At 41.9% G+C, this 18,234-nt stretch overlaps 3 protein-coding genes across 5 annotated transcripts in view; 1 reads left to right on the top strand and 2 right to left on the bottom strand.

The window, feature by feature from the left end:
- The first annotated feature begins 37 nt into the window (after nt 1–37).
- On the top strand, nt 38–5,060 carry C8H10orf88 (chromosome 8 C10orf88 homolog). Of its 2 annotated transcripts, none has more exons than XM_090145613.1 (6): nt 38–170; nt 272–494; nt 1,253–1,325; nt 1,883–2,089; nt 2,665–3,128; nt 3,744–5,060. In XM_090145613.1, exons 1-6 carry the CDS (start codon nt 44–46, stop codon nt 3,970–3,972), a joined length of 1,323 nt encoding a protein of 440 aa, XP_090001739.1. In that variant the 5' UTR covers nt 38–43; the 3' UTR covers nt 3,973–5,060. The 2 variants fall into 2 exon arrangements, with proteins under 2 accessions (XP_090001739.1, XP_031453215.2); XM_031597355.2 differs by having other exon boundaries at nt 38–180; nt 297–494.
- Nucleotides 5,061–5,148: 88 nt separating this feature from the next.
- On the bottom strand, nt 5,149–13,357 carry CUZD1 (CUB and zona pellucida like domains 1). 2 transcript variants are annotated; one of them, XM_031597356.2, is made up of 9 exons: nt 13,196–13,357; nt 11,636–11,774; nt 11,193–11,407; nt 10,261–10,411; nt 9,471–9,691; nt 8,446–8,618; nt 7,416–7,801; nt 6,812–7,080; nt 5,149–6,019 (listed from the first exon to the last, which is right to left on the bottom strand). In XM_031597356.2, exons 1-9 carry the CDS (start codon nt 13,275–13,277, stop codon nt 5,844–5,846), a joined length of 1,812 nt encoding a protein of 603 aa, XP_031453216.2. In that variant the 5' UTR covers nt 13,278–13,357; the 3' UTR covers nt 5,149–5,843. The 2 variants fall into 2 exon arrangements, with proteins under 2 accessions (XP_031453216.2, XP_031453218.2); XM_031597358.2 differs by having other exon boundaries at nt 11,636–11,771.
- A 2,754-nt stretch (nt 13,358–16,111) lies between these two features.
- LOC116231783 (scavenger receptor cysteine-rich domain-containing protein DMBT1-like) overlaps nt 16,112–18,234 on the bottom strand; it is a 32,149-nt gene continuing 30,026 nt past the window's right edge. The window contains 2 exon segments of the mRNA XM_090144599.1: nt 16,112–16,580; nt 17,548–17,933. Of these exon segments, the coding sequence (XP_090000725.1) occupies nt 16,340–16,580; nt 17,548–17,933 (627 nt within the window). The 3' untranslated portion in view covers nt 16,112–16,339.

The following is an 18,234-nucleotide window of genomic DNA, read 5'->3' as shown; positions in this document are numbered from 1 at the left end:
CCCGGCGCAGCCGCTGTGAGGCCGGCGGGCTCCGCGCGCGGTGATGGCGAGCGGCGGCGCGCCCTGCCCCGCGCCCGCCCCGCCCGGCGTGACCGTGGGCTGCTCGTGGCCCTGCGTGCCGCCGGGCGGCCTGGCCCGGGCGCTGTGCCTGAGGCGCGGGGCGAGCCGCGATGAGGCGAGGTGAGGGAGGACGAGGAAGCGGGGGCCTCCCGTCAGCTCCCCGCGAGGGGCGGCGGAGGGCCGGGGTGGGGAGGCGGCCCGGCGGGGCAACGCGGCTGTGGCGCTTCCCTCCTCAGCGGCGAGGCCGTGGCGGTGGAGCGGCGGGCGGGCGGCGGGGACGCGGCGTGCGTGCTGCAGCTGGAGTGCAGGGCGGGCGCCGAGCGGCTGGCGGCGGTCGGCGTGGTGAGCGAGGCCCGGCACATGGAGCTGTACGTGGGAGAGGAGTACTGCGGCACCGCGCGGGGGGTGAGCGCCCGAATCCTGCAGCCTCCGGGGTGAGTGAGCGAGCGGCTGGGGCCGCGCAGGGCGAGCCGGAGCTGGGAGCCAGCTGGTCGTAGAACCGTAGCGTCACTCGGGTTGGAAAAGACCTTAAAGACCGTCGGGTCCAACCGCGACCCAACCACGTCTACCACGCAACCCAACCTAAATCTAACAACCCTCCGCCAAATCACGTCCCTGAGCACCACATCCAAACGGTTTTTAAACACATCCAGGGATGGTGGCTCAACCACCTCCCTGTGCAGCCCATTGCAGTGCTTAACAGCCCTTCCTGTAAAGAAGCTCGTCCTGATATCCAGCCTAAACTTACCCTGGTGCAACTTGAGGCCATTTCCCCTCATCCTGTCACCAGAGACAACCCCACTCTCACTGCAATCACCTTTGAGATATTAGAAGAAGCAGTAAGGTCTCCCCTCAGCCCCCTTTTCCACAGAATGAACACCCCCACCTCCTCCAGTCTCTCTTCATAGGCCATATTCTCCAAGCCCTTCACCAGCCTTGCTGCCCAACTTTGCCCCTGCTCCAGCACCTCAATGTCCTTCCTGCACTTAGATGCCATTAAGCCGTTGTTTGGCACATCTGCTTAATTAGCTAAATGAAAACATCCGACTCAGAGCCTCAGGGGCAGTGTGAGTGATACATCCAACCCCCAGAGCTGCACTGAACCATACTGTGCCCACACACATGGAATATCAACATTAAAACTGCCTTAGAAATAGCTTGGGTGTCACAGATTTCTCCTTTTGTTTTGCAGTGAAACTGAAACTGTGACTTTATACGAAAAGTATCTGAAATTGGAATGCCCAGTGACCTCTTGTAGGATTAAGGTAGGGAGTTTAGTGGAAACCTACAACTTTGCATTGTCTTTTTAATCATTTCATTGACTAAATTGCATCGCCCTTCCTCAAATTACTGTTATTTCTGCACCATAATCACATAACCAATTAAGATTGTTTGGTTGTTGTATAATCTTAATAGTTCTCTTAGTTTTCCTTCCCAGTTTTCTTTTCATGAAGTTGCACGTGAGGAAGTTGTTACCTCATAGAGAAAAGCCTTCATAAACCAAACACATTATAGGCAATCTGCAGTTGCTGTATAATCAGCACTATGAACTCCACTGTGGATGTGTATACTGGTAATAGGAACCCTGTGATGCAGATAAATAAGCTTAGGAAGATCTATACAGCTATTACCGTATTTAAGTACTGAGAAGAGTACTGATTGATGTTTTGACCATGCAAGCACTTTCTGTTCAGTCACACTTCTTCTAAGAGTAACAACAGTGAGAAAGAAATCAACTTCCCAACCTATTCATACAAAGAAAATGTTGAATTGTTGTTTTTTTTCTTCCTAACCAAAATGCCTTTTTTCCTTCTTGCAATAGCTGCTCTCCATTGGTGAGAAACAAAGGGTACTCATCAGTAAAATAATTGTACAAGTGAATACAGTTTCAGCAAAACTAGCAACTGATTTTCCTTCACTAGGATCAAGCATAGATCTAGACAGAGTGCAAACTATAATGGAATCTATGGGATCTAAGTTGTCTCCAGGTGCTCAGCAACTCATGGACATGGTCCGATATCAGCAGAAAGTAAGTTACTGTGCTGCTCCATAAACATCAGTAATGCTGTTCTGTGACAGTTAAGCATGTTCTAAACTGATGTGGTGGAAGAAGTTTTGGTTGTTATTAAGCAAGTCTTGGTGGCTTATCTGTTGCTACCTGTAAGTGTATGCAGTGGATTAAGAACAGGTGCTCAAGGAGTCACGTAAAGATCAGGGTTAAGAATGTTGTATCATTGTCATCATTTTCAGCTTCACTGTTGCCCTGTTGTCCTTTTGTCCGTTTCACTTGTCACTTCTTGTGATTTCTTAGATGGGGGACATGTTTCTTATTGTGCTTGGGGTGTAAGTAGATGGACTAGTTTGTCTTCTTTATTGTTATTAAAAGCATGTCATGAAGTAATGAATACATAGCACATGCAAAGAAAGTTTTTCTGTGCTTTTCCCTACGAATATAATTCACAACTACTTTTAAAGTCATTATATCACATCAGTAGAATGCTATAATCACTTGGAATTAAATATATAGCCTGAGTGCTGTTACAGTATAACTTTCAGTATAGTTTAGTACTTAATATTTAAATGCATCTTTTTTCTTACCATCAGAACAGTTTACCTCTTGGAGACAAACTTAGTTGGATGTTTGGGAAGAACTCAGACTTTGGAAACAAGCATCCAGTAGCTGAATTACATGGTGCAGCCATTCAGACATCACTACATCAGTCAGTCAGTGAATCTTCATCTGTCAGAAATCCTGTAACAAGCGAAACAGGATGTGGAAACTTAAATCTTGATCTGAAAGCACAGCTTCCTGAAGGAGAGGATGCTTCTAACTCTAGAGAACTTAATACACAGCAGAATACAGGTGACCTCAGAAATGATTTTAAAGCTATGGGATCTTTGCTTATGCAGGAGCAAACAGACAGAATCCGGAACGTAGCTGCTCCACAGATGCTTCTTCCTTTTCTTCAGAACTTATGTAGTCAAGTTAATCATCTTAGGCTAAAAGATGGTGAGAAGCATCTTGATAAAAATGTGGCGACTAAAGAAGAAGGCATTCAAACTGTTGGGTAAGTTAACTTTGGTATGCTTACTTAACTAGCAGCTTGTCTGTATTAGCAAGTTTAAATGAGAACACAAGCATTTTATTCTGTTTGTACCAACAGTGCAGCTAGTTTGATAGATACCCAAAGAACAGCAGGAGAAACTGTGAGCTGCAGGAGTTGTGAGTTGCCTATGAAGCAAAGTTCTAATAAAGCCTGGATATCTCCAGGTCCTGGGACAGCACTGTATTTTTAAAGAATACAGTGTAAAAATAAAGACTTGTGTACTGTGTGTATAACTCTGGAAATGCTTTGCTAGGAGAGGAGAAAGCCTGTCGTGTGGGCATAACTTGAAATCTTGAGCTATATGGATTTCCTTATTTGTAACTAGGCTTTCTAATGCATAATTGAGTTTTTATAAAAAAAATAGAAGGCAAATTTACATCCTTTGTTTATTGAAAAATTTGCACATATAGAATGTGACAGACAGACAAGGTTTTTTGCTTATGGTAAAAATGTAATTCCATGAAAACTTCATTGTCTTAAGTAGTGAGATTTTACACTCCAGCACCCATATTGCTGTCATGCTCCTTGTCATTAAGGAACAAGGTTATACTGACTGTTAATTTGCTCTTTTCACAGAGTGGAACAACAGCCTATTTGCTCCTATCTGGAAAAGATCATCTCCAAAAATATGGATCTGATGGAGAAAAAACTGACGGACTACATTGATCGCCAGATCCAGGCTCTGCAGGCACACATAGATGATAAAATGGTTCTCTTAATGGAATTGGTTCAGAACTCAAAGCAAAACAAAGTTTCACAAGCACACTATGATTCTAATGAGGGATTCTCTAACGGGGAGAGATAAACATACGTAGATATGGAACTCCAGTGCAAGTATTTTTAAGGGCAGTTACACTTTACAAGGCTTCATATTTATGGAGTTATAACTGCAAAGAACCTCAGTGTTGATGACTTGCATTTTGTTACTGTAATTCTCCACTATTATACACAGTTGTTAGTTTTATGAAAGATCGTAAGAATGAGTGGTTTTCCTAAATAAGGATTTTGTATGCCTTTTGTGGCTTATTTATTTAAAGAGCTTTGCTAAAAGCCATGTAAAACATGGTTTCCCAGTTTCTGTTTGAAAAGTTGAAGTACACTAAATAAACTGAGTTACAGCATCTCTCTTTCTGTATGTGTAATCAATTCCCTTTTCTCCTGTCTTGCTTTATGACATGTAGCATGTTACCACTAGAATGGAACATGGTTTCTTTGTGGTTTTGGTTTATTTTAATGGGACTCCTGCTGAAGCTATATTTATTTCTCCATTTGTAAAAGGAACGGTAGTACCTACACTGCTTAATTTAAGCTGTATAAGAATCAGGCAGATTCTTATACAGAGAGGGAGGAGTTGCCCTTTAAAAGCCTTCCTGGCTCTATAGGCTCCTAAGTTAGAAATATAGGTTCCATAAATGATCCCTAAAACAAGACTGTTTTGCTTTTTCCTTCCTAAAGAAATTGATCCCTACAGGAACAATCTATGCTGGTCCTTTCCAAAGGGATCTCCTTGCCAGGTAGGATGTGCTGGGGTAGGATCTGCTACATTTTGTCACTTGAGGTCAAAGAAGTAGTCTAATGCTATAATAGGATGATAATAGCAGCGTGGCAAAGTCTTTGTCTACTGCAAACGAGAACGAGCCCAAATGCAGCAGCCACAGATACAGAAATGAAGGACAATAAGCTGCTTACCTTTGGAAGGCCTCAAATAGGCAGGGATCTCCAGCAGAAGATGCCCTCACCTCCACTGCCAGCCCTTAAATGAGGACTGCGAAGGGGTGGATCCTGGCTCCAGCCCTTCTGGTCAAATCAGCTGCATTACATGCACCTGAGCTCCCCTGGGTTGGCCCTGCCTTCCACCAGGTGCTCAATCACTGCTTCCAGCTGTGACTTAGCAGTTCCACTACAAATAGCCTTATTGCTTTGTATTTACTGTAACTTGTTGGGATCTGATCAGTTGTCATTCAAAAGGGTAGAAATGTCACAAAGTCCATCTTTATTGAAAAGTCAATCTTTGTACTTCACTCTGCCTATCGCTTTTCAAAATCTGGGGTGCACCATTTAACTTTGATTGTATATGGACTCCTAACTTGGACAGATATTGGTTATATTCAGAGTCTTAGATACTTTGAGCAAAAACTGGGGGCAGCAAGTGTTGACAAGGGGCACATAGACACGTATAAGAAAACTGATGTCTCTTGAAAACAATCAGCAACCCACAAAAGCCAATGGCAGAGATGGGATAGTTTGTGCAGAACAGGCATCTCATGGTTGTCCCTTTGTTTGACTCATGCTAAGTGCAGTTTCAAAATAATTTGAAAACAGGGTGGTTTTTTTTCCTTTTTTAATAAGGACCTAAATCATCTCCTACTTTAGATGTGTAATGTTACACATCTAAAGTTAGTTTTTTAGACGTTTTCTAAACAAACACCCTAGAATAGACAGTAGCATTCTTCCAACTCAGTGATTTAAGACGCAGCCCTAGGTTGAGGAGTCTGTTTTTCACCTGAATTGTTTTTTTATCTGTATTCTTTTTTTAAATAATTAAAAAGATTGAAGTGTGTTCCCAAGTGTTGTTGCATTCCAGGACTGTGAGCTTGCTTCATTTTTCCCATTCTCCCCTCTTTGAGCGATAAATCTGAATAGAAGTTGTCACAAACTCACAACATGGTAGAGCAGTTAATATGAATTTTGGATTTTTTGGTAGTCGTATCTTGATAGGCTTTTGTTGTGATATTTTAGTACCACAGCTACCACAATGATAATGTTTGAAATCAAAATCACAAATGAAAGTGTGTAGAAGCTGTATCGTTGCAGGTTTGGGGTTTCTTCAGCATCTGTCCTAGTGAGGGATTCTGTACGGAGAGAAAAGAAAGAAAGTGGAGCATTTAAAGCTTTGAACACCACATCTTTTCAATAACAGCTCAGTAAGCATTTTCTCAGGTATTGTTTTGAGATGTTGACCTGCACTGATGCTGAAGTTGTCAGATTGGGGCAGGAAATCTCAGCTGTCTTAAAGTTTTGTGGCTCTCATTTTAAAGCACTGTGCTGCAGATTTTTTTTCTCCATTGGCATTCCTTCCATTTTTTGTCCCAGTAGGCAATGCATACATTGAGAGGATATTTACCCTAGCACTGTCTCTTATGTTTATCATCTGGCACAGCATTTCTGTAGTACTAATAAACAATCAAGTGAAAGCGAGCGGTAGGAGATTTCTCAAAGTTAGTTCTGTGACAAAATACAAAGGTTATAACAAAGTTTGATCATGCCTGGATGTTTGTTTTTTAAAGTGGGTTTATGACTTGGAGAAATAAGCTGAATTCCTTATTGTTTACTTCATTAAAAACAAAACAAATTTGAAAGTCTGAAATCTCATTTCCTAACTCTTTACAAATACATGGTCAGGTCCTGCTTACACTACTTTTGTAACTAGGAGTGCTTATTTTTTGGCTTTAAATGGGCAAAAGCCCATCAGACTGTCAGTTTAAGAAGTACTTCTATATCCACACAAAATGCAAAAGATGTTGAACCCATTGCTCTGATACCATGCTAGATCTGAACTGCTGTAACTCACCTCACTAGTGGAAGGAAGGTAATGGATTTACATAAAGGAAGAGCTTGGTTCTTAATTCATGCATCCTTCTTACCTAGATGATCAGCAGCCCTGCGGTCTCGTTTCAGACGGATAGGACCTACTACAGCCTTGGTTTTCCACGTGTATGAAGAAGTATCCCTCTTGTGCCTGGAGACACAGCCTTTGGTACAGCGAGAGTTCACGTTGTTGCTGTCACAAATTAAAACATCACACTCGAGGTAAACTGATGGAGCTCTCCTCAGGAACCTGAAGGCATTAAATCTGAATCTTCCATAGTGCTCCAGGGGTGGATATGTTACCACAGTGTCATCTTTGTTACAGCTGCAACAGAATTTAGAGAGCTGTTAAAGTGGTCCACATCCAATTCTTGCCAACTACTATTAGCTCTAACCCAGAGCATTTCACTAGGGCTATTATTTCCCCCCCCCCCCCAATATGTGGGCATACAATGATGTGCTTCCCCCCCCAGTGCAATGGGGCACATGTTTTTCCTGGCTCCATTTATGTACTGCCTTTAACTTTCTATCAAATCTAGCTTGCAACCACAGCCTGCTAAAGACAGTAGGAAAAGAGACAAAGGTAAAAGGACTACAGCTGACATACAGTTTGTATTTTCTCATGTACTAGGAGACAATCAAAGTAATTTAAGGTCTTACCCACTTCTGATCAAGTCATACGTTATGGATCCGAAATCAGACTGTGGAGATGCTGTGCAGGTATCAATGAACACCAAAAGGTTTGGGTCCGTGGAATAAAGACTGACTTGAGCAAAAAGAGTTTGGTTCAAGTCTACGTAATAGGGGGACTCAAGTACAGGGCTGGAGAATGAATCAGAATCATAGAATGACATGCTAACGTTGTAGCTTCCCACAGAGGTTGTGTTCTGGATTACATTATTTTCTGTTACGTAAATGACTTCTAGGGTTGAATTCTTTTCCATTATGCATTTTGCAACTATCTGGACAACCTTTTTGCGGGTGATGATGTTGCCACTTTCAGAGAGAGTTACGATGTTGGTGTAAGTGATGCTCTGATCTTCCTCCTGTAAAAGAAATTGTATAAAATGCTCAGTTTTGATGTCTGGAGAGGTGAAAATGTGTTGAAGTTACTAAGCCACCCAGCCACGCTCATCAGAGGCTCAAGATACCTTTGCAATAGAAGGTATGTTGCAATGAAAACAACCACAATCAGCCTTCTCACTCCTATTTGTGCCAAACGCTGAACCAAACCATGCAGGAATGTTGCATGGGTTGAGGAAAATAACAAAGCTACAACTCAGGCACCCTTGTCTAAGCAATGCTGTTAACTAGCTCTCAGGAACCTTGCTGTCACAGGGCTTTTCCCTTTCCTTGTGACTTGTATCACTTGCAGAGAATGGAGTCACATACCAAACACTGTGTTACTTTTGAATAACTTCATTGTGCAGGGAATGAAATATAATACAAAAATGTTGGAAATTAACTTGTTTGGATTATCCTGGGTTTCCTATGAAAGCCTCGTTGATCGTTATTGCTACCAGAGAAAAATATCTTTCATCTTCAAGACTGGAAATGTGTAATTGAATGAGCTACGTCAAAGTAAATCTGCTGTTAGCTCATTCACATCCTATCCATAAACTGTTCTGATGAGTCCCTGTCATTCCCAAGCTAGTGTTGGCTCGTACAAGTCATTTTTCCCCCTCTTTACCTCCTTAGTTGTTCCACAGCTGCTTAAAGGAAAGGAAAAGATCACTTGGTCTGCTGTAACTGGCCTGCAGGATGGGTCATTGAGCTGTAGGTGAGTTTCATTATAGCCAAGGGAGTCCAGGTAAGCCTTGCTCAGAACAATTGTCATTCTGTCTGAAGAGCATGTAAGGGATGCTGCCATAGAGAGAGAAATTAAAAAAAAAAAAAAAATTACCACAAAGTGTGCTGCAGTTAATTCTCACCTGGTCCAGCTCCAGGCTCGTCCTTGAATCCATTGCATGGCTCTTAATTTGTCAGAACCTGAGCCTGAAATGGCTTATGCACATCTGAGGTCACTTAGAATTTCACGCTCAGCTCCCAGTATTTGCTAGGCAAGCGAAATCATGTAAAACTCATGCTGAAAATTTAATTTTAAGCACAGTAACGTAATGAATTGCAGCATTTATAAAAGGGAAAGGGAAGCAAAGTGCTAGTGCAGAGTGGGGGAGAGGAAATAGATTTCTGGCAGACATCAAAGTTTTAGAGGCTGCCCTTTCTACCTTGGTTAATGAGAAGATGGGTATGCAAGCATACGGAACCAATAAGGAAAATTGCCCAGCTCGGGGTAAAGGAAATTGCAACACCCAACCCCCATTTTAACAACAGGTATGGACCATTTTCCCGAATATCTTGGGAAACAAAAACATACAGTGAGTCAAAAAAAGCTTATCTTTAGATCTCTGGAAGAGCAACATTTCCTATCGTATCCCAAAGAAGGAGAAAAATCATGTTTTCTGTGGAGCTGGCCAGAAGAAGGACAAGTAAGACTGAAAGACATGCTTTGTTTTGCAGATAGATCAGGAAATAACTTAAAATCTATAGTGAAACTAATGTGGTTTTTTTGTACTGTAAGAGAGTTAATGACTACCGTGATAAAGGCTGAAATCCTCAGTATCAACTGTCAGATCTTTTCGACTTTTATTATGGAGGGGAAGATTCATATGTGAAAATGAGAAGCAAATTCCCACTCATAGCAAATGCACTTACTGTCAGGCTCTGGGGGACTTGGCAGAACGCTGGTATATCGAGCAGAAAACCCTCTGTAGGAGTTGGCATAGTCTGTAGACAGCACGACTGTCATGACATTTGAAGAAGATTCAAATGTGGGCCGAGAAACACCACATACTTTTCCAATTAGGCCAGTGTTAGTGGTGGGGCCATCGTAGACTGCCAGAAAATCAAATTGGCAGTTCTGGTCTAGTTCCAGGCTATAGAGAGAAAAACATCATTATTATACTGGGAAGTCTGAGAATTCCCTCAGTCTTGAGGCTTTTCTCCATGCGTGATGTCAATCGATGCTGCCATCCCAATAACTACAGGGGATCGACCTTGATAAAAAGCAGTGAGGGTCAGGATGACCCACAAATGATGTTTTTTAAAACATGACCTTTATGTAGCAAAAGACTCAAACTGTTGGGTTTAAATTGGGACTCAAATTGTTGGATCAACTACAATAGCTTATGGCGAGTCACCTGAAATTACATCTTGCTGCCTGGCTCTGCAACAGCTATGGGGTAGCACATAGGGATTTGGAACGTGTTGTGATTACCTGATCATAAAGTCAGCAAATGACATTTGTTTTCAAAGTGTATAGATATTCTTACATATCTTAGATAATGTTATAGATATTACATGTTATACATACGTTACATAATATCTTACGTATTATAGATAAGCTTACAAAACACTTTTGCTTGCTGTATTTGAAGTAATGCTTCTAAACACAATGAAAGAAGAGTAACCGTGTGTAGTAAGTGTGTAGTAAATATCTACTCACAAAAAATCCTGAAATTCTAAGCTTATCTTCGAGTTTTCTGTAGTCTGTATGTGCCAGACACAATAGGTAAATTCAGGGTAAGCTGCTGGGTAGTTGGGGCTGGTAAATATCCCATTGGGACCAGTTAAGCTTCCCCCACAGTTTTCAATTGCTGAAAGGAAGAGCAGACACACTGGTTACACAATGTTGTATATCTAATGAGCCATAAAAAAATAAAAGGTACAGCAGGTTGCTTTTCTAGGATTCCATTCCTGTGGAAATGAATAAAGGCACTAAAAATAACAGTTTTATAAGTTTTGGGGAATTTCAGGTCAGGTGGCAACTCATAATTCATTATAAAATGGAGCACATGTGTACCTGCAAGGCACAGTGTAAAGGAAACTGAAATGGCTGTAGATGAGTTGACTTTGGTACCGTGAACAACTGGACTGTATTCATTTTTGGGGTAAGTTAGTGCTGTGAAAAATGAATACGGAGAAGACTGTACCCATCAAAAGAAACCCTGAATGACTTTGTTAGAGAAATCTTGGTGGTGGTCTGCATGGAAGCGCAAGGTGTTCATGTTTGATCGATAGGCAAAGGCAAAATAAAATCAAGACAGTGGAAAACTCAGAAAGAAAACACAAGCTATAAACATAGGGTGTGTTTTTTCAGTAGCAGAGTTAATTAAACACTGGAGCAGTGTAAGCAATGATGCGACAAGTTCTCTCTCCAGTTGAAGTTTTCAAGTGTTGGATACCATGCCACTCAGATCAACAGAAACAAAGGAATTGGTCAAGAGCTAGGGCTGGTTATTATAATTATTTTTCCTTCAGAATAAGAATATATTGAACAAATGCAGAGAAGTTACTGAATGAAACTTTGCCTTACAAGCCCTCCTTCAGTGGTACAGCTCAAATGGTGTTTAATGACTGCATTAAGTTCCAGCTTACCTGTTTCTGGTGAGAAGAAGTAATAGAAGACAAAGAAGTTTCGTGTGAAAGCCACAGAGTTTGTTGTAACGAGAAAAGTCAGGCTGTTTGAAGATGATTGGAACACTGGGACGGCGTCAGTGTTGCTACAGACTTGTCCAAGAAGAGGTGAATTAGCTGAGGGACCATCATAGACTTTAATGCTTTCTGTTTCACAGCTTGAAGAAGGATTGAATCTATTTAAAAAAACCAAACACAAAACAGAACAGATAAACATCTAGGTTCCTTAGAGTCCACAGCACAAACTCAGTAAGCATTTTACTGAAGCAAATACAGATAAATATTTGGAGGCTGCAATGTCTTGAGATGAAATTAAGATTTTCAGCCTGATATATTTCAATATTCTTCAGTGTTCTGTTCTGATGGAATGAAATGCTATCAGAACAGCTGGAGGAGATACTTACTTGAAATATGAGAAGACGAGCCTAATTGTTTGATTATCACTCCTCTGAATGTGCCAGACACAGTTTGCATTTGAATTGAGGTCAATCTTAAATGCTTTGTTGGGGTCTGAGAACGAAGCACCGCATCGAGGTAGACCTGCTGGGGAACAGCAGGACAGCAATCAGCCCAGCCTTGCAACAAGGTCTGATCCTGCACTGTGCAAACTCTGGGACAGTCCACTGCAGAGCAAGCAAGCAAAGCATTGTACCATTTCGATTTTTCGTTTCTACTGTCATCGCTAATGAAACATGAAGAATCAAATAGGAAGAGTATTAGCAAATATTTTTTTTCTCCTTTTTTTCACAAATAGCAGAGAAAATGGAGCTAGGGAAACACATACAGGTGAAGCCAAAGGCAAAACTGGAAATTCCAGATGATACAGGACATCTCTCGTTGGGAAGGTTGGTGGTTACAAGCACCTTAAGCCCTGTCTTCCCCCTATGCTCTCTTCCTGAGGATCTTTGGATTTAGTTCTGGGTTTCAGCCCTTTACATGAAAGCACCTGGAGATCTGCGCCCAGGGAATCAAAAGAGTTCTTCAGATTTGAGCTTCTGAAGGACCGTGTGTATGATTGGTGCTGCTCACAGTTCTGGTCTTCCATCTCCAAAAAGATACAGCTAAAGAGGGGAAGCTTCAAAAAGTGGCAACAAAGGTGAGCAAAGGTTTAGAGAAACTTCTGGACGAGAAATAAACAAACAGCTTAAAGCAATGTAGGACAGAAAAGAGGAGCCAGAGGTCTATATTTGTGGTGAGGTGTTCTCTTCCTCTATAAAAATTTAGTGGCCTGAAAAAAACCCACTAAGCTGTGTTTTCAAAGCAAAGGAGCCAGCTCTTTGCACACAGATTTTTGCTGTGGATTGATGTGGATTTTAAAATTAAACATCAAAACAGCTTAAAACTCTGAGAAAAAAATGACTTGGGTAACTATCAAACACCCAGAACAATTCCTCTTCTGTTCAGGACAGCTTAAAGCAGCAGGAAGCATTTCCTATACAGCATCTGCAGTCCCAGATAAAGAGGTTAGAATTGCTGCTGAACTCCAGAGGGGAAAGAAAGGTTTAGGAACAAACCTTTGTGGTCACATAGGAAACCTCTGAGCTGTAAGAGCATTACAAGGTCAGCTTTGCCTGACGTGGCACCAATACTTCATTATTTATCCCACAGCCACCACAATGCCCAAACTCTTTTAAAAAGCAACGCTTTCCAAGTCACTTTAGCCCTATTACTCCAATACAGCATCAATTTATAAAAGCACATTTCCATTCCGGAATAAAATCTCTTCAAAATTGATTTCTTAAGTTAAAAATTTGCCATAACTAGCCATATATTGCCATTTTTGGTTGTTGCTGTTGTTATTACAATCTTTAGCAGTTACTAACATCTGAGTGTGCCAATATCTTGCAGCAGTATGCTAAAATAAGATGCACTTAGAGGTACGTTTGACATTTTTCTCTTCAGTTGCCTAATAAATAGTTCAAGAGCTAATTAAATTCTACAAAAAAGAATGTTATGTTCCATACCCATAAATTCTATCGAGTTGTCTTCAGCAAAAGCCACAGCAGCTAAAAGAGGCAGCAGGAGGAGCTGCCTGAGCACCCACATTTTGATGGCAGCTAGGGTTAGCAGCTGAGGGTTTTCTGCCTTTTATACCTCCTGCTATTTCCTAATCATCTCGTACTGCGTGGTCCTGCAGAGGGAGGTCTTAATATCTCTGTTGCTTTTTCCTTTTAACTGATTACAAATGAGAAAGTCAACAGATGTGCCTTTTTTTTTTTTTTTTTTCTTCTCACATGTGCTGCGTGGAAGGAACTACGCTTTCATCAGCTCCGAGTCCTGTGGTTTCAAAGCATGTTTTTCTGTTGGTTCTTTGAGCATCTGTTCAGGTGTGCTGACATTGGTCTGACGTGAACAGAAATGTGCTGAGTGGGACAGACAGCCACGTCCAGCCTTCGATCAGAGAGAGCTCCATTTTGGCACATATCCCTCTAGGCTGCACTGGGCAAATCAGTGTGTCCTTGTTGGAGATTCCTCAGCTTGTAAAATATCATAACAGAGTTGTCCTGAGTAGTAATTTCCTGAATTTGCTGAAGCTTTTGTGGCTGTACAAGGCCAGCCTAATGCCAGCCATGGATTTAACCGAACAGAATTAATTGCACTGCAGTCGCTTTGTGAGTAAAACTGGTTTCAGAGTAGAAGCTCCAACAGCCCCAATTAGAATCATAGATTCATTAAGGTTGGGAAGCCCTCTAAGAATCCCCAAGCCCAACCCATGCCCTCTGACCACGTCTCTCACGTCCATCTCCACGGCTCTTGAGCAGTTTGTCTTTCCTGAAGGACTGATGCTCTTTAAAGTGGAGCATTTCCTTCTGCAGCAGCAAATAGCAGAGTTTAAAGCTTCCACAGGCTGCGATGCTGATAGTGCCACAGATGGCCTTGTCCTTTGGCATGTGCCCAGCAGGGCAGATTGGGAGCCTTGCTGGGGGAATCTTTCCAATGTGAAGAGGTGCAGCTGTGCAAACAGGTGTTCTTTCGTGTTCCCTAGCAAAGGTAAACTGCAGAGCAGACCTCCTTGAAACACATCCAGGTGCTTCTCATTTATAACCATTTCTTCTTTGCATAAAACAAAATTCCTATCTTTTATATGCAAATATTGAAATATGATGCATCTGCAACGATGCTACCGTTTTAGTCTCGGAGCAGTACCTTCCTTAAAACATCCCTCCCCATGATTTTTAACTGCCTTTAAGGATTCTGAATGTAGTTCTCTTCCTCAGGACAAGATATTTATACTGACTTTAAATGTGGAATGGAATCACAGAATCATTAAGGTTGGAAAAGACCACTAAAATCATATATCCAACCATCAACCCATCACCAGCATGCCCATCATCCTGCATACAAGAGGTATGGAGTACGTTCCGTATTTGAACCTTCTTTTGATTCCAGAAACACTGAATTTACATTTATCCTTTATAACCTTTCATTTCTTGAACCCACACACATATTTGCAAGCAATTTTCAGCTGCTAACACCCACTTTATATGCATTTAAAACATGAACTGGTGTACAAAACTCAGCCCTGGTCATTGCTGTGTCCAGCAGCACTAGGAATAAAACCCTCTGTGGCTGTCATGTGCTGGTACCTACAGCTGGTAGGCAAATTCTTGGGAGTTTCTTGTGTATGGGGAAATCCTGCCCTGCATTTGCTCTAAAGGATCTGGAGCTCTGAGCCCAGTGTCAAGTCTGAGTCTCAAATTTTTGCAAATTCTGCACGTTAAGCCCATGTTCAGATGGTGCAATGTGCTCACGTATCAGGCAGTGCTGAAGTATTAATGACCTGCTGTAAGTTCCCTCTTCCACCTCCAAAGAAAATGGCTGGTAGGTCTTCAGGAAAGCCCTCTAAAATGGGAACAGGATGAGTGTATGGAAGGTGTTTTAAAATAGCTGATCCTTAGAACAAATTAGTGTGCATTTTGGAAAACAGGAACAAGGATTCAGCTGCTGTGGATCTGTTATTTACAGGCACTTTTCCTCACTACCTGTGGCTGGGAGTGCAATAGCAGAGAAAATGTGACTTCAAGCACTTTAAATCATTACCTGTGGGAAGCAGAACAGCAGGGTTACCAGCACAATGGAGTTCTATGTGAATGAAGTGCAATTAGGAAATACTCCAGCTCAGGGCTGAAGTCTCAGCCATTTTCCTACCAGGCATTACAGTCCCTCTGGCTTAGGATTGGCACTAAGTGGACCAGGCCATGGCACAGCCACCGTGACAGAGACCTGGTCAGGTTGGATCAGATCTAAGCATCACACAGAGCATCTCATTATGAGTTTGAGCCATTTGCAGATATTCACTGTATGGAAACTGAGTATTGGCCTTCAAGATCATCCCAACAAATCTCACCACATGACAAAACTTAATACATCTCTCTCCTGTAGAGTTCTGCAGTGACTTTCAAGATACTTTTCTCTCTTATGAACTGAAAGCTACTGTTTCCCTATCTCATTTCCAGTAGGGCAATTGAACATATTGAGTTAAACACATTCTTGGCTCAAAGTAATACAGTCTGAACAGATATTGAAAGTAGAGGGATGAAACAAATACATATCATGAAGAAAATATGTATCTTTTCAGGTCTAATCTCCAGCACTAAAAACTAATATGGAAAATGTGAACAGTTTATAGGTATTGGAGAGATTACTGATCTTTGGGCATGGACAATATTTCTCCAAATATCGTTGAGCTCCTATTTAAAATAATTGCTCAGATGTTATTGGTTACAAGGGGTTCTTATTCTTCTTGAGCTTGTAAAGCAACCCCCCTGCTTTACAAGGCAGGGTAGTAATTCTTGAATACTAAGTATTTGAGTTACAGAGTACAATGGGGAGAACCAAAAGAAGAAAACAGTCTTGGTGGAAAAAAGAAAAAAGCTGATCCATTACAGTTTATCACTGAGTTTTTACTGAAATTTAGGCTTTTACAGATCTGGAATATAGATCCAAAATTCTGAAATTAAGGTACACAAGTACAGTTAAGATTAAAATACCTTCAGATTTACGGCCCGTAGGATGTATCTGTAGGATGTATTAGCAGGTGTGCAACCTGCTGATCACATATATAAGTGATCAACGTGATATGAGGATTAGAAGAAGTGTTACTGGGGCTACTGTAGTCTGGAGACAATAATAATGACATTTCCATCGCCATCTCTTGTGCTTCTTTTGCCTCTGGCTATGCAGCCCTGGTAGCAGCGGGAGGAATAATCGTATCTGTCGCACACTGCCATCTTGCACTGCAGGTAAACTGATGAGTATCTGGTGATAAAACTGGGGGCTCTGAATCGGAACTGGACAATCCTCCTGTCAGGTGACGAGTAGCTCCTATAGGTTGGGTCTCTGACACACCTGAGAAAAGATAAAAGGAAAAAGGAAATAATACTGTTATCGCACAGAAATTATGATGCGGTTTTTGTGTCATTTGTTTTGTTATTTACTAGCAATTTTCTTTCCATTTATCTCTGAGATTCATCACAATTTATAGTCCAGAACTCCTGAATGCAGATGCAGTAATACAGAAATTATATAGGTAGGTCAGTATATGTAATGAAACATACATAACGACCACACATATATGTAATTTAATAAAAGTAGAGCATCTGTTGGAATTCTAAGTATATGAGAAAGGACTATTGTGTAGCCCTGTTATCTTTACTTCAGCCTTTGGCTTTGTAAAAACTACAAAGAAACAAACCCGTATCCCAAATCTAACAAAGACACTTCAGTGAGTGCTTCATTCTTGCCTAATTTTTTTTTTTAATAAAATGTGTGAAACGCTTTCTGAGAATTTATACGGATTTCTCTTCCGTAGCGGAATGCAATGGTGAATTAAGCAGACTATGACAGCTTAAAAAGATGTGCTTGTTGTATTAGCTAGTTGATGTAAAATCCAGCTGCTTCTCGCTAATGGATAACTCAAATATTTCATAGAATCATAGAATAGCCTGGGTTGAAAAGGACCACGATGCTCATCCAGTTCCAACCCCTGCTATGTGCAGGGTCACCAACCAGCAGACCAGGCTGCCCAGAGCCACATCCAGCCTGGCCTTGAATGCCTGCAGGGATGGGGCATCCACAACCTCCTTGGGCAACCTGTTCCAGTGCCTCACCACCCTCTGTGTGAACAACTTCCTCCTAATATCTACCCTGAACCTCCCCCATCTCAGTTTAAAACCATTCCCGTTTGTCCTGATGTGTTTCACATTAATACCTTACAGAACTATGGCTTTTTGGTATGTCTATTTATTATTTCCCATATCGCCTCAACCACACGCAAGGAATAGCTTTGAAATGGCTGTCGAGATATTTTCCTTACCCATTTCGTATGATATCAGATGCCACGGTCACAAAGTCACGGGGATTTGGAGAGACCACGCAGGTGTCTGCAAACAGCATCAGGTTTGGCTGTGTGCTGTACAGGGTGGCACGAACAAACAAATCCCGGCTCGGCATTACGTAGTATGGAGCTGCCCTCACTACGTTTGTGAAAAATGGTGAATCATAAAAGGCAAACTTGACGACGAATTGTCTAGATGGAGTTTCCTGGTACGGAGGCCGTATGACGCTGGGTATTGTTTGGGCACCAGCGTTGTTGTATATTTTGCAGGCGAAGTTTAACAGCGAATTTCTATTTCTGCTGTAGAAGTTGCCAGAAATGGATCCTTCCACTGTGTTGGAGTAAGTGATGGCTCCATGTGATATCTGTTGAAACATTAGCAGGTTAAGAGCTGCAGAGGAATGCTGAAACCATTTCCTAAATGCTGCTGGAAGGGGGGGCACAGGCAGAGGAGAAGCATAGCCTAGGTGCCTGTGCTTGGCCACCATGGCCTTGCTGCCTGGCCTCAGCCCTCAGAGCTGCAAGGCTGTGAGAAGGTCTGCAGCACAGTGCCAGGTGAGATAAGGGCTAACATGGGTCAGCTGGAGGGATGGCTCGTTTGAGGTCATTAGCAGCTCAAGGATTCGAGAGGGAAAACAGCTTCATAGGTATAAAGTCCTAAAGGAA

This window comes from Phasianus colchicus, chromosome 8 (assembly GCF_987193195.1).
Source record: "Phasianus colchicus chromosome 8, bPhaCol1.hap1.1, whole genome shotgun sequence".
Taxonomy (NCBI): domain Eukaryota; kingdom Metazoa; phylum Chordata; class Aves; order Galliformes; family Phasianidae; genus Phasianus; species Phasianus colchicus.
The sequence above is the reverse complement of the archived record's forward strand: the minus strand, read 5'-3'. Positions and strand labels throughout refer to the sequence as shown.